At 34.0% G+C, this 26180-nt stretch overlaps 1 protein-coding gene across 1 annotated transcript in view; it reads left to right on the plus strand.

Moving 5' to 3' along the window:
- The window catches only part of ACTR3 (actin related protein 3), a 59094-nt gene that overhangs the window by 2670 nt on the left and 30244 nt on the right, over positions 1-26180 (plus strand). Inside the window, exon 2 of the mRNA XM_059394418.1 lies at positions 23339-23394. Within this exon, the coding sequence (XP_059250401.1) occupies positions 23339-23394 (56 nt within the window). The remainder of the gene's footprint in view (positions 1-23338; positions 23395-26180) is intronic.

Here is a 26180-nt window from a genome sequence, read left to right on the forward strand (position 1 = left end):
ACTTAACATAAGTGAAAAAATTAAAAAAATAAGTGAAAAGTCATAACCTGAATCTGGTTGCTTGTTCCATTTCATCATATAAGTTAGGAAAAAGATGACTGGAAAAAGTGGCCATCTATGAAACTTAGTGTTCACCAATAAGAAAAGCTATTTAAGAGTTAGGAAACACGCAGTTTAAACCCCAGACCAAAGTTAGAGATTCTTCAGCAAAGATCCTTTATCTCCACATAAGATAAAGAATCACCTAAGCTGAGATCATAAAAAAAAAAAAACTCCTTTGGAAAATTATTTAGAAATAATTGTTTCTTTCATATTGATGTCATCTCTGCACACTTTCTTGGTCTGCGTTGGAATAGTGCTGTAGGAAAAATACTTGTGTAGAGATTTTCATTGATAGAACTGGTTGCTTAAGAACTAAATTACAGAACTATCAGTTGTGAGGGAAACTTTTTTTTCAAAAGCATTTTTATGAAATTGTAACACTTGCAAAGTTTAAGAGGATCTTAAGTTATTTTTTGTATGTTTTCACTCACTTCTTCAACATTCAAGCCAAATAAAGGAACTCCTTATATACTTGTTTTAATGCTATAGCTCAATTATAGAGCTCTGCATTGTCAAATTTCCTTTTCCCCTTTATGTCTCTCTCTCTCTTTAAAAGTTTTTATGTATTTATTGTACAGAGAGAGACACAGTGAGAGAGGGAACACAAGCAGGGGGTAGTGAGAGAGGGAGATGCGGCATCTGGTCAAGCAGACAGCCCGATGTGGGGCTCGAACCCAGGACCCTGGAATCATGACCTGAGCTGAAGGCAGACACTTAACCAGCTGAGCCACCCAGGTGCCCCATGTCTCTTTTTTGTATCTGATCAGTACTGCTGTGGTAAATTTCCATTATGATAGCAGAGGTTAATATGGCCCTGCTGGAGCGCTATATATTGGTATCTAGATATATTCAGATTTATAATGAGTTCAGGAATTTCTGTAATTGACATAAGCTTCCTAGTATAATTTTAAAATGTAAGCATAAATATTTTGTTTAGAGTCAATGGATGAGGAGCTTATATAATTCATACTGTGGCCACATTCTAGCAATTAGTACAAATAGGATGATCTTCTTTGAGAACCAGTGGGGAAGAGAGAGTGGGTGGGGAAAAACAGTGGGAAGTTCATGTTAACTATGTGAATTCTGTACATAATATTTAAAAACAACACTATTTCTCCAGCTATCTTCAAGGGCAGAAACATTTACAGTATCTTCTTGTTACCAAAAAACGCAGAAATTCTTTTTTTTAAATTAAATTTATTTATTTTCAGCATAACAGTATTCATTTTTTCACTACACCCAGTGCTCCATGCAATCCGTGCCTTCAATAAAAAACACAGAAATTCTGGGCGCCTGGGTGGCTCAGTGGTTAAGCCGCTGCCTTCGGCTAAGGTCATGATCTCAGGGTCCTGGGATCGAGTCCCACATCGGGCTCTCTGCTCAGCAGGGAGCCTGCTTCCTCCTCTCTCTCTCTGCCTGCCTCTCTGCCTACTTGTGATCTCTCTCTGTCAAATAAATAAATAAAATCTTTAAAAAAATATATAAAAAAAAAACAACACAGAAATTCTTATTCTTTCAGGGGTCATGTTTTGTATGCCCTTTGAAGTAATTGTAACAGGCTCCTGTTGAGAAGTCACTTTTTTTTTTCTTTTTTGGAGCATTTAAAAAAATATTTAAATTTAATTAGCCAAGGTATAGTACATCATTAGTTTTTAATATTATTTTCAATTATTCATTAGTTTAATATGATACCCAGTGAGGGTTACAGAAAGGGAGGTTGGTCGGGGGATGGGGTAAATGGGTGATGGGAATGAAAGAGAAGTCACTTTCTTACTTAGACTTACCTAAAATCTTTCTCCTTTCCTTCCCCACCAGTCTCTTTCCCTGCATGCACATTCTGTGTTGAAATACAGACTTTGGGTTGTGTATATATATTTTATCTAATGAACTTTCCAGCCTAATTGTAAGACATAGTTCAGAAATTTATTTTTAAGCACAGAATGGGAAGCTCCACTATGGAGCACTACGGAGGACATGCTGGCCAGGATTTATCTTGTTAGTTTTGTGACAGTCATTTTTACCTCATTTTACAAATGAGCAAACAGGATTGGAGAAATATAAATTACTTTATTAGTGGCATGTAGTTAGCAGCTGGTAAGAGTTGCTATTTGAACTTAAGCTTTTCTGTATTGAAGCCCTGTGTTCTTTCTGTTACACTGTGGGGATTCCTGAGCCCTTATCAGAATTATGTACGTTTCTTTGTTTTTATTAGTAAGGCTAATTCTCTTCTTGTTTAAAATATTATTATAAATCTTAGCCTTATGCATTAGATTTAATGAATTAGAGAATTCTTGTGGAAATCTTTCAGATTTTTATTTATATTAGTATATATGTATATCTATCATATATATAATTATATGTATGTAAAAGATATATATATATATAGTATATGTGAATTCCTAGCTTACTTCCATGTTACTTTGCTTACGTTGAAATTCTGGAAAAAATTTACTCTGCGTTTTATCAGGAAATACTAACAGCTGATATTTATTAAGAATTACATGTCAGACCCAGTGCTTTATATCATCTCATTTACTTTTCACATCAACCTAAGAATTATCTCTGTTTTAAAGCAGAAAAAATTAGGGTTTAAAGAGGTTAAACTATTTGCCCAAGGTATTGTAGCAAATAAATGTGATATAGTCCCTACTCTATATAATAGTCTCCTTACATAGAGGATGAGCCTTTAACAGTAATGAATCATTTAGATATTTTTTTGAGAAAATTCATTTATGATGTTGTAAAGGCATAAAGCAGTGTTAGTAACTTAAGGATTAGTTGCACAGGTAGAAGAAGTGGTATTGCCAAATCAAGGCTAACTATAGATTTGGCAGCAGGTCAGACACTCTTGGAATTGTAATGAAAATGTATAATACAGTCTGATTTCAAGAATCTTAATGAGATAAGAGCTAAAAATTATTTTAAAAAATTAGGATGATAAAAAATTGACTTTATCAAGTGTTAAGATATTTACTTTTGTGATAGTAATAGCTGCTCTATAGGTTGTATGAGAGATTATTGTGGTCAGGAAGAGTCAAGGAAGTTGCAGTGAAGGTAGGATGTATGCTCTCCTTTTACGGATTTGGACAGATACAGGAAAAGGAAGTTCATATGCAGCAGAGAGTAGCTGCTTTTTGTATTTAGCCCTGTTAGCATACATTGCACCACCCTCTTCCGTTGGAATTGAGGATCATGTAATAATGCAAATCTAGATTACATACTGTGAAGGGTAATTAACATTTATTGAGCACTTACTGTACCAGGTTTTCATTGTGTGTCAGCAGAACTTTGATTCAAAATATTTTTACTTGATAGGAAATAAAAATCCTTTACAAGAGGAGTTAAATGTTGTAAATAGGGCTTTTAGAATATTTGCAGAATGAAATGCAGTTGAATCGGATGTAGATTAGGTATTTGGGATGAAGTTATGGAACTTGATACATAATATGAACTCACATGTTTGTTGAATGAACAAGCAAATGAATGAAGGAACAAGAATTAGGGTATGGTTTAAAAAAACTACCTGGGAAACACCCCATACCCAGTGACTCAGAATCTCAGGGCTTGGACCTAGGAATATAAATTTAGATGATCTTCCTAGAGAATTTTTAAGCAGTCCTCTCAGCACCAGCTTTGCAGAAATTCTGAAATAGGATATTGGTAGTAGGGGTAGAGCAGAAGAGATAGATTTGGGAAACATTGCTTTTTTTGTTTGTTTGTTTGTACTTCTGCAGTTATATTGTTTTGTATTATGGTTAGCGAGGGCTTTGTAGTCATAGCTGTTTTTGAGTTCAAGCTTTTCTAGCTGTATGACTTTGTACGCTTCAGACTCTGCATGTCGCATGTTTCCCATATTTAATTTGGAGATCATAGTATCTACCTTTTGAGTGGGGTTTTTTCATTTGTTTCTTTTTTTCTTTAAAGATTTTACTTATTGGGCGCCTGGGTGGCTCAGTGGGTTAAGCCGCTGCCTTCGGCTCAGGTCATGATCGAGTCCCGCATCGGGCTCTCTGCTCAGCAGGGAGCCTCCTTCTTCCTCTCTCTCTGCCTGCCTCTCTGCCTACTTGTGATCTCTCTCTGTCGAATAAATAAATAAAATCTTTAAAAAAAAAAAGATTTTACTTATTTATTTGACAGAGACAGACAATACCGAGAGAAAGCACAAGCAGGGAGAGGCTGAGGGAGGAAAGAAGTAGGCTTCTTGCTGAGCTGGGAGCCCTCTGGGGGCTCCATCCCAGGACCCTGGGATCATGCATGACCTGAGGAGAAGGCAGATGCTTAAGGACTGAGCCACCCAGGCGCCCGTTTCTTGTTTTTTGAGATAATGCATGAAAATGGTTAGTCACAGTGCTTGACACATAGTAAAAACTTGATACATCATAATTATTATAGTTATCAATTAGCTCTTTTTTATTGAATTGTTATTTTTTAAGGAAAGGAACACTGTGTCTTATGGGTATTTTTCTTCTGCAGTGCTTGGCTTAACAGTTCTTTGCACACAATGTTTTTGCTGTTTGGAGAGATGAAGGTATAGCTAGGGCTTGACAGTTGATTGTGGTGGATTGTAGTCATCAATGAAGATGTCAGGATTTTGAGTTTGAGCGGGACAGTTAAGGGAGTTAGTTTTAAGAAGCTGAGTGAAATTGTTATTTGTTACTGAATTTGGATGACGATCATAATTGGAAATATTCTAAAGGAAGTTAAAAATACAGGAACTTCAGGAATGAAGATAGAGATGTGGCAATCATCATTGTGATTTATAAGCTGAAGCTAATAAAATAATAGCAAGAAGATTGAATATTAATGCTCCTTCTTTTGAAAATCTTCGATATGTAATCTGGCTTCTTGAGCATAACAGTGAGAAGAATGAGTGAGCATATATGGCTTGAAATGATGAGTGATCAGCTGTGCTGACAGCTGGTCTTTTGCTTCATCCTTTTGCTTTACATCTTTTTTTTTTTTTTTAAAGATTTTATTTATTTGTCAGAGAGAGAGCGTGTGAGCAAGCACAGGCAGACAGAGTGGCAGGCAGAGTCAGAGGGAGAAGCAGGCTCCCTGCTGAGCAAGGAGCCCGATGTGGGATGTAGGACTTGATGCTGAGATCATGACCTGAACCAAAGGCAGCTGCTTACCCAGCTGAGCCATCCTGGCGTCCCTTGCTTTACATCTTTAAAGCAGAATCTTTTTAGGAGATTTTAGCTCAGCATAGGGGTAAATTTCCCTCCACAGTGTTCCTCCTTATCCAATGTGCTTTCCCACCTCCAGCAGGTCAAAACAGCTGAATGATTGGAGTAGGGGCAGGAGTTTGGAATGGTTAAAATGTAGCTTCAAGCAGTATGTTTTCTGAAACAAAATTCCTGTATTATAAAGGCATTTGAATGCTTGTCTGTAATTCTCTTGGAACTTGCAGGCTCTTTTATGACATTACTGATTTGTAATAGCCACTGGCATAGAGGCAAGAGCAAAGCAGTTAAGTAATAATAACACTACATTAACATGCTTTATAGTTTACCAAGCACTTATAAATTCATGAATTATTAAGTAACAGCACAAGATAAGGTGGTATTATTGGATTAATGTTTAAATTTGGTTCTCCAAAATATGATAGTGACTGATATTACTTTGTGTGCTGGTGGTTTTATTATCTTTATATGGACCTTTATATTATACAATAAATATATGAAAGATACATCCATAATGGATTAATACCAGAACAAAAAAGACAAATAGTATTTTAATTTTTCCAAAGGATCATTCCTGTAATTTTATTTTCTTTGAAGATTTTTTTTCAAAACTTTTCAAAACTGTTGCCTTAAACTCAGGTCTTTCTTACATACTCTTTATAACCAGTAAAGGGACAGCCTTGAATTTGTGTGGCCTGATATATTTTCCTTTCTAACTCCTCTCTACGTCTAACACATCCTTGCAAAAATATTTTATCTGATCTGATGCTGAATGTTACATCTTTAAATATTCTCTCCTTTAAGTCATCTTGCCCATTGTGAAAATGCAATTCCCTTGATAAGGGTGTCTTTAAGACTTTTTCAGTTACAGTACTTAGTGTGAATGAGGGATTACTACAAGGAAATTGAAAGTCTTAAGATGGGGAATTAGGGTGCAAAAGACCTTACAGTTTAGGGTTGGTTTTGGAACTATGTAAAATTACTATGTTTTTAGTATTGGTTTGTGATAAAACTCTTATTTTTTGCTTACTTAAAGTCTTAGAGCTTAGTATAAGTTTGATGTGTTTTTCTTGAAGCATTTTTAACTTCAGTTATTTCGGGGCTACAAAATAGCATTTAATGTGTATTTGTGAAACTTTAGTGAATTAAGGGAAGTGCCTAAATGACTTACATAGAGTTATGGAGATCGAAAAGACTTTGAGAAATAATTTAACTTGCTCTTTATTTATAAATGAGACAGAGGTCCAGAGTTGAGAAATGTGTTTTAGGATTGCTCCTAGTAATCATTTGATAGCGTTGTTGAGTTCAATTTTCTTAAGAGTTTTTGAGGTACAGTGGTTGAAGTTTCTTCTTGCCAGTTGAAATAACAGTATATTTTTTTTAATGGTTAAAGTAGTTTGGTTGAAGCCTGATTCAGTACATTCTTCAGAAATCTTTTAAGTGTTTTTATTGTAATACAGATGCATAGTAGATGGCACAGATGCAAAACTAATTTTGTTTCCCGTCATAACATTTTAACACAATTCAGAAATTATTCATAAAATGAATGCCTTCTTTTTTAAAGATTTTTTTATTTATTTGTTTGACAGATAGAGATCACAGGTAGGCAGAGAGAGAGAGAGAGAGAGAGAGAGAGGAGGAAGCAAGTTCCCTGCTGAGCAGAGAGCCCGATGTGGGGCTCAATCCCAGGACCCTGGGACCATGACCCGAGACGAAGGCAGAGGCTTTAACCCACTGAGCCACCCAGGCGCCCCAAATGAATGCCTTTTTTTAAGGAAATATGCTTTTTTATTGTTTCAGGCATTTAAATTTTAGAAGTACTTAATTTAGTTTTTGGTTATCACTTATTTTAAAGACATTACGTGGGATGTGTACAGATCAGCCTTTCAAAGTCCTTTAGGAATTACATTTTTGAGATAATTCTGCATAACCTTTTCAGAAGCTCTATGATGTGTAGGTGATATAATAACTATTTTAAAGATGAGGAAACTGAGGTATAGAGAATTAAGTAACTTGCTCAATTAAATTGTAGCTACAGTTAAGTATTAGATCTAGCATTGAGACTTCAGGCAGTCTGGTTCCAGAACCCACTGTTAATACTGGGTTCGGTTGGGATATATTCAGTATCAGTGGTTAAATTGTTAACCAAGTCTTTGAAGAGTATTAAAATTTAAACATACTTTTTTTTAACAAAATATATTTTTAGGGGTGCCTGGGTGGCTCAGTGGGTTAAGCCTCTGCCTTCGGCTCAGATCATGATCTCTGGGTCCTGGGAACGAGTTCCGCATCGGGCTCTCTGCTTGGCAGGGAGCCTGCTTCCTCCCCTCCCTCCCTCTGTCTGCTTGTCTCTCTGCCTACTTGTGATCTCTCCCTGTCAAATAAATAAACAAAATCTTAAAAAAATTTTTTTTAGAACTGTTAGTTTTTAGTACAAATATGAGATATGTAGGAAAGTCTTAGTGACTAATTCATTGATTTGATTAACCCAAAACACAAGCAAGTTAATTGACATAGAATTGTTTATTAACTGTGTGAATATTGTAAGGACAGACATTGTATGAAACATGATAAAGCTGATGGTTACTGGTCAATTCAAGATAGCTCACTTAAGGAAATGTTTAATTACATATAACTTCAGAATAAAGGTATACATATTTCTGAAGATACAGTTTGAATAATTGATTCATTACAAAGTTATTTCTCTCATTAATGCCTGCATTAAAAAAAAAAAAAACCCAAAAATGAAAGTTAAATTTAAGAATAAGGATTTAAGATTGTAGGATTACAAAAAAGAAACTTCTTTTATTAGACTCAGAATACTTAATATTAGGTATTTGATCTGAAAGTAGTAAATATATAGATTAAGAGAAACACATGGGGTACCAGAAAGTAGCCCCCCCCAAATAGAATTAAAGAGATTGTTAATCTATGGAGTTTAGGATGAATTTTGATACATTTCATCTAAAAAGTACACAGTTGTAGTAGAAGCTTATGTTTCCTTTTTGAAAGTATTTATTTTAAAATTTTGCTTCATATTAATCAAAAGGATAGTGGTAACAAAGCAAAGGAAACCTATTTGGGCTTGGCTTTTTTCTTTTCTTGATTAATTTGTTATTCAGATAATAGACTAGTTGAGAATTTTATTGCTTCCAAAATACATTTTGAAGGGACCTGCTTTGCTTGTTTCAAGCAGCCTTGTCAGGATTTGAAAGTAAAACAAAACTTTTTTATTTTTAGTAGTGAAGCAGGATTTAAATTGATAGGAAGATTCTGAGAAGTAGAAACGAAGAAAATGTAATGTGATTATATAAGTGAGAAATCATGGATGCAAACAACAAAATATCTAGCTAATACAAGCCAAAAAAGTAATTACTGAAAGGATATGGTTTAGATCACAAAATTGATGGGAAGGCTGGAGAACCAGGCTCAGAAAAGCAGAGAACACAGAGACCAGGCCGCGTGAGTCTGCAGTCGAAGTCATGTTGCAGGAAGTTGGCAGGATGCTGCAACTAGATACTAGCGATATAAATTCTAAAACATCTCTTCATCTTGTACTTACTCAGTCAAGATTCAGAGTTCTGACCTGAGCTCAGATTGATTTGATATCGATCATGTTATGTGTAGTAGGTGGCAGAAATGGAATGTATCAGTATCAGGTCCCTCCTTCTATAAAGGGATGTGAGGTTTCATGTCCTGCAAAGACTTAATCCTTGGTGGATTGATCAAAATAGTAGTGGGAATTTGATGCTGGCAGAAAAAGTGCGTGTCCACTGTCATTAGAAAGATGAGGATGGGGAAGTTTTTTGTCCATTAGTCTTTATGTTGCCTTAAATTCCTTCATTTTGATAACTGCTTAATCCTTTTTAATAACTAGCAGTTTGAATTAACACGTTTTTTTCCCAAAAGTGCAAAAACCCTGTGTTTCACCCTCTGTTCGTTCTAAATGTGTGAATCAAGGACAGTTTATTAAAGGAATAATTAATGATGTTGTGACTAATACAGGATTTTTCATTAGAACAGAGGTGTAACAGTCAAGGAATTTGGGGATTATGGAATATTTTGGAAAGTAGGACCAACTTGATAAATTCAGTAATATGATAGACCATTTCTTTAAACTTTTTTTTTTAATAGTAAACCTGAATTATAACTACGAGAATTTGAGCTGCGCTAATTTTTTTCTTTTTCAGAGATAATGGGCCGTATATATTTATTGATATATGACAAAATCCTAGAAAGTAGGAAATAAATAGCTTTTGCATCTTTTTTGTTGATAGTTGGAAAAACTGCTTTTCAGTAACTCTAGTGAGCATCTGAGCAAATGCATACTTTTGCCATACTTCTGTTGTAGGGAATATAAAGATGATTAGGAAATGGTGCCTGCCGTCTAGGAAGCTCACATCACATAATACCAGTACGGTAAATGCTCTGGCAGGTGTAAATGAAACTTCTTGGAATCATAGGTGAAGGAAAATTTACTTTTTCCAGGGAGGATGAAAAAAGATTTCCTGGTAGAGATAATAACTGAAGTAGGCCTTTAAGGTTGAATCAAGTATTGATAGGCGGAAATAAGACTAGCGTACGAGGTGAGAGAACAGTGGTAGGAAACAAAGTGAGGTGGAAGAGTATAGGTTGAAATTTGGATATGTTAGGTTTGGTATGGTACAAAGAAATAGTGATATACAATATGGTACAGAAAAGTAGTGGAATACTTGATATAGTATAGGAGAGTAGTAAAAGAGGCTGTTGTATGATAGTAAGTGCTTCTTGAGTTGAATTCAAAAGATATGTTAGAACTGATTATGGAGATCTGTAGTCAAGTGCTCTACCACTGAGCTATACCCCCAGGATTATGGAGATCTGAAAGACCTTGAATTCTGCACTGCTTTGGTTTTTATGCCATAAGTAGTATGAAGCCATAATCTATCATAAACCAAGCTTATGAGAATAGGAAGTATATTTGGTGACTTCATTATGGTGATTTATGGTGATGAAAATAAAAATAATATCCAGCAGTTATTCAGTGCATACTGTGTGCCAGGCACTGTTATTTGTTAATTCATTTGATACCTAATCCTCTAACATAGATATTGAGAGAGATGAAACTGATGCAGAAAGTATAAGTGAGGAAGATCCCCATAGTTAGCACGGCAAACTATACTGTTAGTCCTTTCTCTGGTTTTATTTTGGATGTAACCCCCTCATATTTAAAGGAGACAGTATAAAAGTCATTGATTTTGATAGATATCTTGAGTTCATATCTAGCTTTAATATTTCTTTGCAGTGGTTTCTTCTTCTGTGAGGTGCAGTTTCCCCAATATGGAAATAGATCCGTTTTGCATGGTTTTGGTAAGAGGGAAAATATAAAGCACATAGCAAAATAATTGATATAGAGTAACAACGGCAATTATTATTAAAATTACTATGAAAAGGTATTGCAGATCAGTGAGATCGTATGATGATTGTTTTTCTCTGATTCACTTACTTCACTTAGCATAATACCCTCTAGTTCCATCCACGTTGTTGCAAATGGCAAGATTTCATTTTTTTTTTTTTTTTTGATGGCTGGGCAATATTCCATTGTATGTATATACACCACACTGATATGTGGAATTTAAGAAACAAGGCAGAGGATCATAGGGGAAGAGAAGGAAAACATGAAATGAGGAAACTAGAGAGAGAGACAAACTCTAAGAGATCCTTAATCTTAGGAAACAAACTGTGGGTTGCTGGAGGGGAGGAGGTTGGGGAGATGGGGTGGCTGGGTGATGGACATTAGGAGGATATGTATTGTGGTGAGTGCTGCTGGGTGTTGTGTAAGACTGATGAATCACAGACCTTATCCCTGAAACATAACATTATATGTTAATTTAAAAAAAATCCCCAAGTAAAGCCATTAAAAGACTAAAAAAACCCAAAACAAAACAAAACAAAAAACCCACAACCCAAACTAGAAAAACTAGAAACAACCCACATGTCCTTTAATTTGTGAATGATTAAACAGACTGGTATGTACCATGGAATAATACTCGGCAATAAAAAGTAATGAACTATTGATATATGTTAAAAAAAAAAAAGGTATTGCAGGTAATCAACTTCTTATTTCATCACTGGAATTTTCAGTTCTACGCTGAATATTTTGGTACATACAGAAAGTTATGACATGATTTTATTCTTTAGGCTTATGTTTAGTTTCAGAGATGAAACAAATGTATGTGAAATAACTGAAGATGGTATATAATTATTTAATTGGAGATTAATAAAGGCTGTAGTATTTGGGAGGATGGTTTATGAAGGAGCTGAACTTGCTCAAATTCTTGGAAAATCATAAATAGGTTATGATAGATGGAAGGGAGGGAAAGCTTTGTTAACGGAAGCTAAATTGGAAGCTTTATGATGGTAGGATAACTTTTTTGTTCACTCTCTCCAAGTTATGGCCTTGTGCATAGTATTTAATAATGATCATTAAATATTTTATTGATGAAGTTAAGTCAGGCAGGAATTTCAAAGTGTTTGAGGGAGTGATCAGTTAGGAGATTGGCCTGCTTGGAATTGACCCTGTTTGGAGCTGTGGGACAGTAGGTAGTTAATTTTACTTATCTTGCCTTGTTTGGGAAGGATTTAAATGGGAAACAATGGTTTAGAATTGATTTGATTGGCAGAAGATTGTGTTGATCATTAAGCAGAAGACTGATGAAAGTTAAACTTATGCAGTATCAATCTGAATCTTGTACTTTATTCTAAGAAGCTTATTGAGATATGATTAACATACCTAAAATTTACCCTTTTAAAGTGTATAGTTGAGTTATTCACAAGTTTGTGCAACCATCTCCACAGTCAACTTTAGAATATTTCATCACCCCAAAAAGAACATCATACACATTTAATAGTCAAACTCTGTTCTCCCTGCCTTCAACCCTTGGGAGTTACTAATTTATTTCCTGTCTTTATGGATTTGCCTGTTGTGGTCGTTTCATGTAAGTGGAATAATACCTCTTTAAGTGGTGGATAGTTGGACTGGTGTACCTGCAAAGAGGTTGGGAAAACATTGCTGTCTTTGAAAGAAAAATTATAGGGATGGGTAGAGAAATAAAAGAAGTCTCTTGGGTAAAGGAAAATGATCTGGGGGTGGGTTGAGTTTACTGAATATTTAGTGCCATCTACTGTTACCTTTTTTAATCATCATGACAGTGAATTCAGTTTTATTCCTTATGAATTAGAGTTAGTAAATGGTGGAACAGACATTTCACTCATGACTTTTTGATTCTAAGATCCATATTCTTTCTTCCTCACTAGTGAAAAGGAGTTAGATTTTATGTTTTAGACCTAAAAGGAATGGGAGAATATAATTTCTTTTTACACAGAGGAGTCCACTCCTTTCTTATACCTGGAGTTCTATCAGTTTTTTTGTGTGTGTCACGTTAAACATTTACTTTAATATAGTGAGAAAAACATTGGAGGGCATTGGAAATTCTTTTCAAATAATTGCTAATTATCTTTATAGCCAATATTCCCTGTGAATTAGCCACTGTATTGTCGTTCTAAAAATTCCCAACACTAGAAGTACAAAGAAAACTATAGCTGAGAATTGAGGTATTACAGAACTTAAGCAGTGGACCTCCATTTTCATTTAAAATTTGATATTTATACATAATACATACTTTGTTTTTATGACAAGGTAAAGGTAGAAGCTGGTCATATTGCGATAGAATTCTTTCAGCTTTAAATTAGTGGTGGTTCATACTCAGAAGTTTTGGAAAACTGGGTTGCACTAGATCATTAAGGTTCTTTCTGTCCTAAAGTTTGAGAGTCTTATATTCATTTTGTTATATGGTTTAAGACTGTGGAAACATGGAAGGTTAAAATTCTAGTGCTGTTTCTCCCTTACATAGGCTGTAGGTTATTAACTGGATTTACTGTGATAGTGTCAATACATGTTTGTTCTTTTCTGTAATGATTTTTTATTCTAGTTAATTTCAAACTTTTTTATTTTTAAGATTTTGTTCCCATTTAGTGGTTCAGTATTAATAACATATTAGAATCTTCAGATAGCTTTTTGCTTTGAGATAGTTTTCAAAGCAGAAAGAAATATGAACCATTGTATTAAATAAAAGTACTCTTTGTCAACTACATGCTTTTAATAAGGAAGATTTGAATTTGTAGAATCAAAACTAATATCCAACATAAGGGATGCTAATGTTTTTAACAAGCATAATGCATTTTACTACTTGAAAATATTCTTTCCTTAAATGAATTATTTTCTTTTAGAGAAGTACAATGAATAATAGGACAGATACTCCTCTATTGGAATTATTGCCTGCTAGCATTTTATCATATTTGTTTCATTATTTTTAAGAGCGAGAGTGAGTTATTGATAACTATTCTCATTCTCAGATCTACTTTTACCTACCCCAGAGGCAGTTAGGAGCATGATAGACCAAGCATTTCTTACATAAAACTTGTTTGTGTTTTGCCATTCATTACTCCCAGTGCAGGTCATCTCTCTTTTATAATTTCATTATATTTCCACTACCATTCTTCTAGTCACCAAGTCTTTGATAACTTCAAAAGTGTTTTTTGAATTCTGTTTTTTTCTCTAAGCCATTTCCAATTCCTTTTCCCTTCTTGCTGGCCCAGATCAACATCGGAGATTTTTTTCATTGCTGTATACTTAAGGGAGTTTTTGTAAATTTAGCTTGCTGCCTTGGGTCACAAAGGTTGGTTTAGTTTTCCAAAATATTGTATTGTGCTTATGCACTTCATAAACCTTAGGTAGGATAGCTTTGCCTTTTTCATTTTATGGTCTCTTTAAAAACCATTTGGGAAATTACACTTTCTTTTTAAATACGGGAGAGTGTAAAGAAAGTGTACTCATAGTTTGCCCAAGAGCATGTTTTAAATCAAAGTAATACATACGCAAGTTCATGTATGAATGATCCTTGGGATATGTAAGAGATTTACTCTTGGGATGGCACCTGGGTGGCTAGGGGATATAGGCATGGTTGGGAAACTTAACATTTTTTCGGTATTATTAAAATTTTAATGATGGGCAAATGTAGTCAGTTCAGAGTGCTTTTACTTAAAAAAAAAAAAAAGTAATGTGTATTGTTAGATCATTTAAGACAGAACAGTGTAAATTTAGAAAACAATATTCTCCCTTCTCTCCATCGTGCTGCCCGGAGACAATTATAATTTACTGTTTCTTTTGTAGAGTTCCTGAAGAATTAATGTATGCATATTCTAGCATTCTGTAATAGAATTTTTGATGTGTAATTTTATTTCTACTTTGTATGTAAATGTAAATCTCTGTTTACAGTTGACATAAAAAAAAGATACCACTTTTGAAAGTATCTTTGAGATTTCAGGGTATTCACAAAGTGTAATTTTCCTGTTTAGAATTGACATTAAAAAAGGACTAGGTTTGAAAGTATTCTTAAGGTAGTGCAGGGTAACAAGTGCAAGGTAATAAGCAATAATACAAGTACACACACGAACACACATAAGTACACACCATTTATTTAAAAATGGCAAGTTGGAAGGCATTAGGACTCTACTAATTTTGCTTAGGAATCATGCTATGAAAATTGAATGTCTCCAAAAGGGATGATGAAAATGAGAGATTTGAAAAGGGCCTGTGAGGAAATGAAGCATTGGGGTGAAATAAAACAAAAACAATGATGGAAAGAAGAATGAGCATTTATGTCATGTAAGTGCTAGGATTTATGTGTGCTATTCCTAATCAGTTATCAAGACTTTTTATAAGAGTATAACTATGCGTTTCAGATATAACTCTGTGTTTTGCAGGGGTTGAGGGTTATGAAAGTGAAGTGGGTATTTAGAGGAATCTGCGGAGGTAAGTAGGCATCAGACCATAGCATGTTGAGGAGTGGTTTTCAAACTAGTGAAATTAATTGAGATGTTCTAAAAAAGCAGAGGCTTGATTTTTTGTCTATTAAACCAAGTTTGGATTCTTGGGTTAAGTCTTCCATAGTTACAGTATATGTATATCTTTTTGGCATATTGTTGTATTTGTTTTGTTGAGGATTTTTGCGGCTGTATTCATGATGGATATTGTCCTGCCATTTTCTCTATTTGAAATGTCTGTCTCTGATTTTGATATTAGAATTACGCTGTCCTCATGAAAGGGTTTGGGATGAGTTTTTTCCTTTTCCTGAAAGAATTTATATAAAATGATTGTTATTTCTTCCTTAAATGAGTGATAGAATTTACCAGTGAAACCTGGGCCTGCAGTTTGCTTTTTGGAAAGGTTACTGATAATTTCTTTAATAACTATGGGCTTATTCAGATAGATTTTTTTGTTTCATCTTGTGTTGATTTCAGTAAATTGTATCTTTGAAGCAATTTTGTCCATTACATCTTGAGTTTAATATGATGGCATGATGGTTTATAATTTTTTTTTAACCATTTTCATATCTATTATTTGTAGTGTTAACCAGCTTTCCACTCTTTTTGCTGGCAATTTCCATACTATTTTTTCTTGATCATCCTTTTTCCTGGTACCATCTTTTTGTTAATTTTCTCTATTTCTTTCCTATGAACTTGATTTTCCCATCTTATTTATTGTTTATTTCTATTTTTTTTCGGGTTTACTTTCTTTCTTTTCTCTAACTTTAAGGTGGAATTTTAGGTCTCTGATTTTAGACCTTTCATTTTTTTCCAGTTTAAGCATTGAAAATTGGAATTTTCCTTTTAAGCACTGTTTTAGCTGCATCCCACACATTTTGATGTTAAAATTTTTATTTTCATTGCTAATCAACTTAAAATAATTTCCCTTGTGATTTTTTTTTCTTGAATCATGGATTATAGTCAGAAGTGTTTAATTTCCAAATGTATGCGGCTTATTTAGGTACCTTATTGCTCTTGGTTTCTGACTTAATTCCTTTTTGGTCAGAGAACAATGTATTTATGATTTTAATCTTTTACATTTATTGAGATTTGTTTTATGGCTTAGCATATGGTCGAGGTCAGAGATTGGCAGACTTCTCTGTAAAAGACCAAATAGTAAATATTTTAGGCTTTGTGGGCCACATACCATCTTTGTCTTAAGCTAGTGGACCAGGCATGGTTTATGCTGCTGCTTTCCTCTCCTACCTTTTCTCTTCGCTTCTCTTCCTTCTCCCAAAATGCAAAAAAAAAAAAAAAAAAAAAAAAAAAGTAAAAACTATTTTAAATTCACTAGTGATACAACGGAGCACAGGTAGAATTTTATTTTTGGGCCATAGTTTACTCATCCATGGTCCAAATGAATGTACCATGTGTACTTAGTAAGAATTCATAATTTGTATTTCTTGAGTATATTCTGTAAAGATTAGTTAGATCAAAATCGTTATTAATGTTGATCCTCTATGCTTGTACTGATTTGGGGTGTGTGTGTGTATCATTTCATCCATTAACTAAGAGATAGGTGACAAAAGTTCCTACTGTAAGAGTTGAATTATCTCAGCATTCAATTATGATAACATTTGAAGTATGTTGAAACTTATGTTAATAGGCACATAGACCTTTAAGACTTGATGAATTTATCCTTTTATTATTATAAAGTTACTCTATCTCTGGTATTTACTCTTTTTCTTAAAGAGCAGTTTTATTTGATATCCATATAGCCACTCCAGCTTTCTAAGGCTTGCTTTTTGCTTTCTATCCATTTTCATTCTCCATCTTTGTATGGAGACAGCATAGTTGGGGCTTACTTACTTTATTATTTTTAAAACAAAAAAATCTCTTGTCTCTTTTAATGTAATAATGGTTGTGGTTGGACTTAGGTGTGCTGTTTTGTGTATTTATTTTTTGAATTATTGAATATTTTTTGGAATGCCATTTTAATTTACCTGTGGCCTTTTAACTATACCTCTTGGCATTTTTTAGTGATTGCTGTAGGGACTACAATATACATCTTTAAGAAAAGTTAGTACTCACTGTTTCCTTAGAGTTAATTTAAAACTTCATGCAAAGAGTAGAGATCCCACATCTCAGGAAGTCTGTTAACTCTCCTGTCTGCTGCTTCCCATGCCAGAGCTTCCCACTGTCCTTTTATGCTGTTTGTCATAGATATTACTTCTACATACAGTATAATTCTCTATAAGATAATATAGTGTTTGCTTTAGTTATATGTATGTTCAAAAAACTAAATGTAAAAAAAATCTTTTACCTTTACGTATTCACTGTTTCTGATGTTCTTTATTAATGCCTCACTGTCCCATGGTATCATTTTCCCTCAGTGTGGAAAAACTTTTTTCGTCCAGGTTTCAGGGCAATGAGTTTCTTTTGTTTGAAAATGTCTTTATTTCACTTTCATTTTGGAAGGATATTTTGGTTTCTATAGATATTTGGGTTGTCTGTTTCCCTGTGTTCTTCAGACTTCAAAAATGTTTTTCCACTGTCTTCTGGGCTTCATAGTTTCTCAGAAGGAGGTAGTAATTTGAATTTTTGTTTCCTGTTCATGGACCTTTTCCTCTGGCTGCTTTCAGTATTTTTTCTTTATCTTTAATTTTTAGTTTGTCTGTGATGTGCCTAAGTATGGTTTCTTTGTATTTATTCTGCTCTGTTGTTGTTGTTTGAGCCTTCTAGGTTATAAATTGATGTCTTTCACTAAATTGGTAAAGTTTTCTGTCATTTATTCCTTCAGAAAGTGTTTACTACCCTGTGTCTTCTTTGTCCGGGACTTCAGTATATCACCTTTCTCATACTGTCTCCCAAGTTTCAGGGGCTCTGTTCTTTTTTTCTTCATGTTTCTTCTTTCAATTTCTTTCTAATCTCTCTTTTTCAGATGATAATTTCTACTGATCTGCTTTAAGGTTCACTGATTATTTCCTCTTTTACCCTCTTTAACCTGTGTTCTGTTTAGCTCATTCGGTGATTTTTGTATATCTGGTATTACATTGTTCAGTTCTAGAATTCCATTTGTTCTTTATGTAGTTTTAGAGTTTCTGGTGATGTTTACAATGTTATTAATCATTATAAGTGCACTTCCCTAAAAAAAAGTGCACTTTTCTTTATTTCATTGTCATAACTTCTTTCCAGTCTTTATCTGATAATTCCAACATTTGGGTCATTTTGTCTTATGTTGAATACTTTTCCTTGGAGAATGGGTTACATTTTTAAATTCTTCATGTGTAGAGTAATTTTGGTTTATATGAAGATACTACTCTCGTTTATCTATTTTCTCGTTGATGAACATATGTTTTGCTTACAGTTTTGGGCCATATGAATAATACTGTTTTGAACAAGCGTGTTCACATCTTTGTGTGGACATGCATTTTTATTTTGGGGGGGTATGTACTAGAAGTAGAATTGCTGGGTCATATGGTAAGTGAATGTTCAAATGTTTTCCAAAATAACTATTATCTTGCATTCCATCTATGAATGTATGAACATTATCTCAGTCAGTGTACTTTCAATCTGCATTGTTTTAAGCCCAAAGAGTTGAGCTCCTTTTCATTTATAACTATTTCTATTTCTTTTTCCTCAAATGGCTACTGTCTTTTGCCTTTCCTTCTTTCTTTCTTCTCTCCTTTCCTCTTTATTTCCCTTTCTCCCTTATCATCACCTTCTGGATTTCCTTTATATATGTTAAGGAGATTAATTCTTTGTCTTTGAGTACAGTTTTTCTCTGTTGGTTATTTTTCTTTTGGCTACTTTTGGTATGTTTTGTGAAGACGTATTTAATTCTTATGTAGTTGAAATATCTTTTTTAGTGTCTGGATTTTAAATTTTAGTTAGAAAGTCTACATTTTATCCTATATCTTAGGACTTATGGTTTAATTTTTCTTCCCTTTAATCTTTGATGCATTTAGATTTATATTACTTAAGCATGTATGGTATGGCATGTACCCAATTTAATTATTTTTCACGTAGCTACAAAGTTTAGGTTTTTTCTTTTTAATTATGGTAAAATATACACATCAGAACATTGTTAAGTGTGCAGTTTAGTGGCATTGAGTATATTCACATTGTTGTGCAACTGTCTCCCCCATCTTAGGAACTTTTTCATCTTCTCAAACCGGAACTTCCAAACTGACTTGTATGTCCTACTCTCTGTCTATAAATTGACTACTCTTGGTACTTCATATAAGTAGAATCATAATATATTTGACCTTTTGTGATTGGCTTATTTCACTTAGCATGATGTTCTGAAGGTTCACCCATGTTGTAGCATGTGCCAGGATTTCCTTCCTTTTTAAGGCTAATATTCTACTGTATGATGTATTTACTACATTTTGTTTATCCTTTCACCTGACAGTGGACATTTAAGTTGCTTCCACCTTTTGGCTTATATACATCATATTGCTATTGATATTGGTCTTCATGCCCTTGCTTTTTCTTTTGGTTATATACCCAGAAATGGCATCGGTGGATCCCATAGTAATTATGTGAAGAATTGTCACATTGTTTTCTACAGCAGCTGTACCATTTACTTTACTATCAGGAATGTGCAATGGTTCCAGTATCTCTACAGTCTCACCAACATTTGTTCTTTTCTTTTCTCTTTCCTCCCTCACTCCCTCCCTCCATTCCTCCCTTTCTGTAATAGCCAATCTAATGGGTATGAACTGGCATTTAATTTGGTTTTGATTTATATTTCCTTAGTTATTAATGATGTTGAGCATCTTTCCTGTGTGTATTGGCTTTTTGTATATCTCTTTTTTGGAGAAATGTCTATTCAAGTGCTTTGCTCATTTTTTAATTGTATTGTTTATTTTGTGGTTGAGTTATAGGAGTACGTTGTGTATTCTGGATATTAACTCTTTATCAAATAAAGATCTTCCTTCACTTAAAAATGAGCTCACATCTGGATAAACCTATTGTAAGTTGGAAATACCCTACGTTGAAATGTATTTAGTATATCTAAAGTAGCAAACATTATAACTAAGCCTAGCCTACTTTAAATATGTTCAAAAGCTTAAATTAGTCTGCATTTAGGTAAAATAATCTAACAGAAAGTCTGTTTTATAATAAGGTAATATGTAATTTGTTGACTACTTTCCTCAAGTAAAAAACAGAATAGTTGTATGGGTACAGAGTGATTGTAAGTGTATCCATTGTTTATTATGATCATGTGGCTGACTGGGAGCTGAGGCTTACCGCTGTTGCCCAGCATCACCAGATATATCATACCGCATATTGCTAGCCCAGGAAAAGATCAAAATTAAAAAATCAAAGTACAGTTTCTGAGTGCATATCACTTTTGCACCATTGTATAGTCAAAAAATTTTGAGGTGAATCATTCTAAGTTGGGAACTGCGTGTATATGATTTGTAGGTGTAGGTGGGGTATTTTTGTTTTTGTTTTTTTTACATTCCATGTGTGTCTTTGCACTCTGTTGATGGTGTCCTGTGGTGCAGAAAAGTTATAAATTTTGATGATGTCTAGTTTATTTTTTTGTTATTGATTGCTTTTAGTATCAGATTCAAGAAATCATTGCTAAATCCAGTGTCATGAAGTTATTTGGCTATGGTATTATAAATGTAGTAGAAATGATTAAATGTTGTGGTATATCCATATGGTTGATATGTTATAGGTAGCTAATTTTGTCTTTTGGGGAAGAGCACACTTATTTTGGTTATGTATTGACTGTTCTATATTACCTTCATTAGACTCTTCTTATAGTGTTTGTTCTGAAAGTAATTTATTGCTGAATATGCTCAGCCTAGGGGATTTGATTTTGACCAGGGATGGAATATTGATTAATCTGGTGAACTTGATAAATGGAGGTTTTCTTAAGGGAATTTCTACTATAATATGGTTTTTACTTCAAATATCTTACTGCCATATTTAGGAGATGGTATTTACACACATGAAAATAACAATATAGGCCTGTATAGTGAGTGGTTGTTGAAATAGAGTTTATTGAATTACTGATAGTTAAAATGATCAGAAAGGACTTCATGGAGGAGTCCTAAGTGGTGGGAGCATTTTGAGAGGGTGCAATGTAAGCACGGATCACATGTGATGGGGAAATTGCAAGTCATGTAGGGGAAAATGAGTAATAAGTGAAGTGTATTTTGAGCTGAATTCATGGAAGCAAATGATGGGAGACACTTAAAAAGCTTAATTGTGGGGGCACCTGGGTGGTTCAGTGGGTTAAAGCCTCTGCCTTCTGCTCAGGTCATGATCCCAGGGTCCTAGGATCAAGCCCCGCATTGGGCTCTCTGCTCAGCAGGGAGCTTGCTTCCCTTCCTCTCTCTGCCTGTCTTCTGCCTGCTTGTGATCTCTGTCTGCCAAATAAATAAATAAAATCTTTAAAAAAAAAAAAAAAAGAAATGGGAACAAGTTTTGTGGGCAGTACAGCTTCATTTGAGGATTTTGAGTTAGGCAGTGATTTTTAGGGAGATTATTCTTTGTAGGGGTCATAAAATTGGAAGTAAGGTATTCTATAAGGGTATTATGTATAATGACTTGAACTGCTTGGTGATTAATGGCAAAAAAAAAAAGGTGGAGAGACTAGATGAAGGAATAATTAGGTGTTAAGAGAGTAGACTTTTAGGGTGTTGTGGCTCAGACTGTTATAGACTATCCTGTTTTGTAAGTCTTTATTGTAAATAAGACATAAGTCATTTCCATTTGTCTACTGTAGGGGCAAAGTGTACTGTTGGAAGATTTGGGAAATTTTCATATAGAGGCAGTGATACTTGAATTTTGTAGGATGGGTAAGAGTTTAGCTGCATTCAGCATCGAAAGGGGAGCATCTCTTGTAGTTGGAACAGTGTTGGTAATGGCTTTGTGCCATGCAAATGAGTTGGTTTGTCCAGAGACTGTTAGCCATTTTATGGCTAGGGAGACTGGTGTAGTGTGTCAGGGCTGCTGGAAAAGGTGATAAAGAACCAGATATTAAGGGAGCTCTTCTGTATGCCTTGCAAAGAAGTTTTGCTTATTGATTTTTCAAACGTGAACAGTGGGGAATCTTGGAAGAGGTTTAGTCAGACCATTATCCCATTTGGACCAGTTTATGTCGTCTACTTTTATTTTAGTGATTTAGCATACTCAACACAATTAGTTCTTGAACTTAAGTTTTGGGACTAAAATATCCCCCAAAGAGACTTTTTTTTTTCCTTCTTATATTAGGGGGAAAAATTATGCAGATATTATTAGAATTCAAGAATTTCACAGCAATTTACCTGTCTGTTCTTTAGCAGTGAATCTGAATATGGAATAATGTAAAATGCTGTCCCTTCTCTTTAAAGTCTAGTATTCATTAATAGGTTTTCATGCATGGCCACAGAAGTCCAGCTATCTCCTATGTAGCCCACAACATGCAGCTTATCAAAGCTCAGCTTTTATAGTTCTTAATCATCATTGTTATTATTTTCCTGTTGTAAGATTATAGGCTGAATCCACTGTGGCAAAACATTTAAAATTTACAGTTATTTTGAATAGTAATGCATTCAAATAGTATGAAAAATATTTAATAAAAAAAATCTCATCACTCCTGCCTGTCACCTACTCAGGTCCTTCCCTAGAGACAAGTGAAATTAGTGATTGCTTTATATTTTTCCAGAGATATTCTGTGCCCGTACAATCAAATTATTTTATATGCTCTTACTCCTCTCCCTTACTTTTGTACAACTATAGCATACTTAAAACATTGTTCAGTCCCTTGCTTTGTTCAATTAACAATACATTTTGGAGATTGTTCCATATTAGTCCATAAAAAGCTTCCTCAATCTTTTTTAATAGCTGCATAAAGTAACAGTATAAATTTAGCATATTTAACTAGTTTCTCACATCTTGTTTAAGTTATTTGCTGTCTTTTGCTGTTATTAGCAAGATTATAGCAAATGGTCTTATTGCATATTATTTCACATATGTATGAATATCCCTGTAGGATCTGTTTCTAGAAGTAGAATTTGTTAAAAGCTGTGGGTATAAATTTGGTACAGCTTTGGAAAGTAGGGATGCTTAAATACATTGAAGCTATAGAATTTTGTATATTTACCCACAGTGGAATTACACTTAATAACAAATGAAAATCTAAGAAATAAATTTGTAATCGCTAAGATATTAGTGAAATCCTTATAATTTCCCTTTTTGTTTTGCAGGTATACAAAGCTAGGATATGCTGGAAATACAGAACCACAGTTTATCATCCCTTCCTGTAAGTATTTTTTTAAGTCACAAATAAGCTGATTTAAAGATCTTTTTCTGTAGTAGTTAAAGTAAAAGATAATTGTTTCTGATACTGTATAAGATTTAGCTCTCTAAAAACATAATGGTTTGCGTGAAGTGTGTAAACCATCACAGACCTGTACCCCTGGAGCTAATAATATACTATATGTTTATAAAAAAATAAAATTATGAAAAAGAAAAAACAAAAAATCAAAACAAAACAAAAAAAAACATGGTTTGCTGAATGTGACCTCGTTTCCAAACCTCTCACCATTCATTTTAGCTGTTTAGTTCTTTGTTTACCAAATCTACCAAATCTCTCCTTTTAAAAAGACAAAAATAAATGAGCTGCTAATTAAATATTTTTTGCTTTGAGGATATTACTGTTAACAATGCGTGGATTTAAATATTAAGTAGTGCATCCTCCATCACATATATGTGAAGACTGTTCTTTGGTGTGTGGACGTGATTACCGTTTACCAGGCTTGGGCTTATTGACATCCCTGATGACAACCCTGATGACATCCCTGATGACATCCCTGCGTGTTTTACAAGAAGGATGACATCTCATTTTTAGAGATGTTGATTGATTTTCCATTGTTTTTGTTCTGTCCTATTAACTTCACACTGGGCTGGCCATCAACTTTTAGTAGTTAGTGGTTTTAAGAAATACTCTCACATTTGGTTTGTTAGTGTTCTTATTTGTTAGTATAGATTATGTATCTGGTTCTTGATAGACATACTTTTGTACTTTTGACTTTCAGATAGTTCACCTTTTGTACATTATATAGGAATACCTCTGATCTACTTGTTCTACTGCTATATGAAGACTTGAATGTACAGATGAAAAAACCTCTGGAGCCATTGCTTGGTGATGCTGGCTTCTAGAATGTCACCAAGCAATGGCTCCAGAGGTTTTTCATCTCTAAAAATGAGATGTCATCCTTCTTTTAAAACACGGACTCAGGAATGTCATCAGGGATGTCAGTAAGCCCAGGTCTGGCAAACGGTAATCACGTCCACACACCAAAGAACAGTTTTACACAGGAGTTTATGTGAATAAATATTTTTGTGTATTCTTCTTAATTTCTGAAAATAAGGAAATAGAAAAATAAACATGTAGGATAGTAGTGAAAGAAACTTAGGTTTCAATCAGTGAAGTTGAGAGCAAGGTAGGAATTATTGGGCTTATCAAAAACTGCCAATCTTTAGTTTCAAATGGGCACTCATTGGATATGAATAGGTCAGTAGTTTTGTGATTAATGTAGCAAGGACATAATTAAACATGAAATATGAGAAATGCATTATCAAATTTGTATTTAAAAGGGAAGCTTATATATACACATATATATACATACCTATATATATAGACGCACACATATAACACACATATAAATAATATACATAAGCATATGCAATATACACACATATTATGTATGTTATATATATGTTTTACACACACATACATACATACATATATTAAGGCCACCATAACAAAGTACCAAAAACTGGGTGGCTTAAAACATTCGGAACTTACAGTCTGGAGGCTAGAAGTCCAAAATCAGGGTGTTGTCAGCAGGGCCTTAATCTTGCTGACAGCTCTAGGGGAGAAACCCTCCTTGCCTCTTTTAGCTTCCCATGTTTGCTGACAGTGCTTGGTATTACCTTGCTCGTGTTTGTACTACTCTAGTCACATGGCTGTCTTCTTTTTGTCTTCACATTGTCTGTCTTCTCTGTGTGACTGAGTCCAAATTCCCTTTTCTATAAGGACAGCAGTCATAAGGGATTAGGGCCCACCCTAATAATCTCATTTTAACTCACACGTCTCTATTTCCAAATAAGGTCACAGTTTGAGGTACTGGGGGTTTGGACTTGAGCATAACTTTTGGGAAGATAATTCAACCCATAAAATGCCAAATTTGTTATTTTAGAACTTATAATCTTTCATAAGGTTTATATTGTGGTTATACATTTATTTCATGAGATTACTGATATTTTATGTTCTTAAGTGGTTGTGTTGTCTTTATTGGAGACCCATATATTGATCTTTTGAACCTTAGGATCTTATCACCATTGTATGCAGTCTTTGTTTTCATCTCTGCCAAAATATGCAATTTTAGTTTTCATTGTCTGTCTTATGAGAAGTTGCAGCATGTTAAAAATCCATTTTCCTATTGAAAGAAGGTTTTTGATTTGGGGTTTTTTTTCCCACCGATTTTAATGGTGCAAGTCCAGTGTTTATAGCCAGTTTAAATACAGTTGATTGCTACTGATGAGCATGGATATTTGATCTGGAAAGCTTGTTTATATGGTTCAAGGTTATTTGCATATATCTTAGTTTTTCAGGGAACTTAGAATGAGCTGTCTTGATGTCTGTGTACATTATAAATACTAGAGAAGCTTTCTAAAATTTTGAAGGAGTAAACTGGATTTAGAATGTCATTCATTCAGTATTTTCTATCCATCTTATTAGGGATAATAATTGTTATTAAATAAAAGTGTAGTATTTAAGTGCATGCAGGTAACTATTTTGAATGAATGACTGCTTGACAGATTCAGAAATTTATAACTTAATTTAAAATATGTCACAACTTTAGGTCAAAAACAGTATGCTGGATTTCTGAAATAATTTGAGGGGATTATTTTGATTTTTACCTAAATGACTTGAAATTTCCCTTTGTATATGTGATTAGAGTTTAACAGAACCCAATGCCAGTGTTATTTTTAAATTGCAAGTCTGTAATAGTGCAAATAGGAAGACAGCTTTTTTTTTAA

This window comes from Mustela nigripes, chromosome 3 (assembly GCF_022355385.1).
Source record: "Mustela nigripes isolate SB6536 chromosome 3, MUSNIG.SB6536, whole genome shotgun sequence".
NCBI lineage: Eukaryota > Metazoa > Chordata > Mammalia > Carnivora > Mustelidae > Mustela > Mustela nigripes.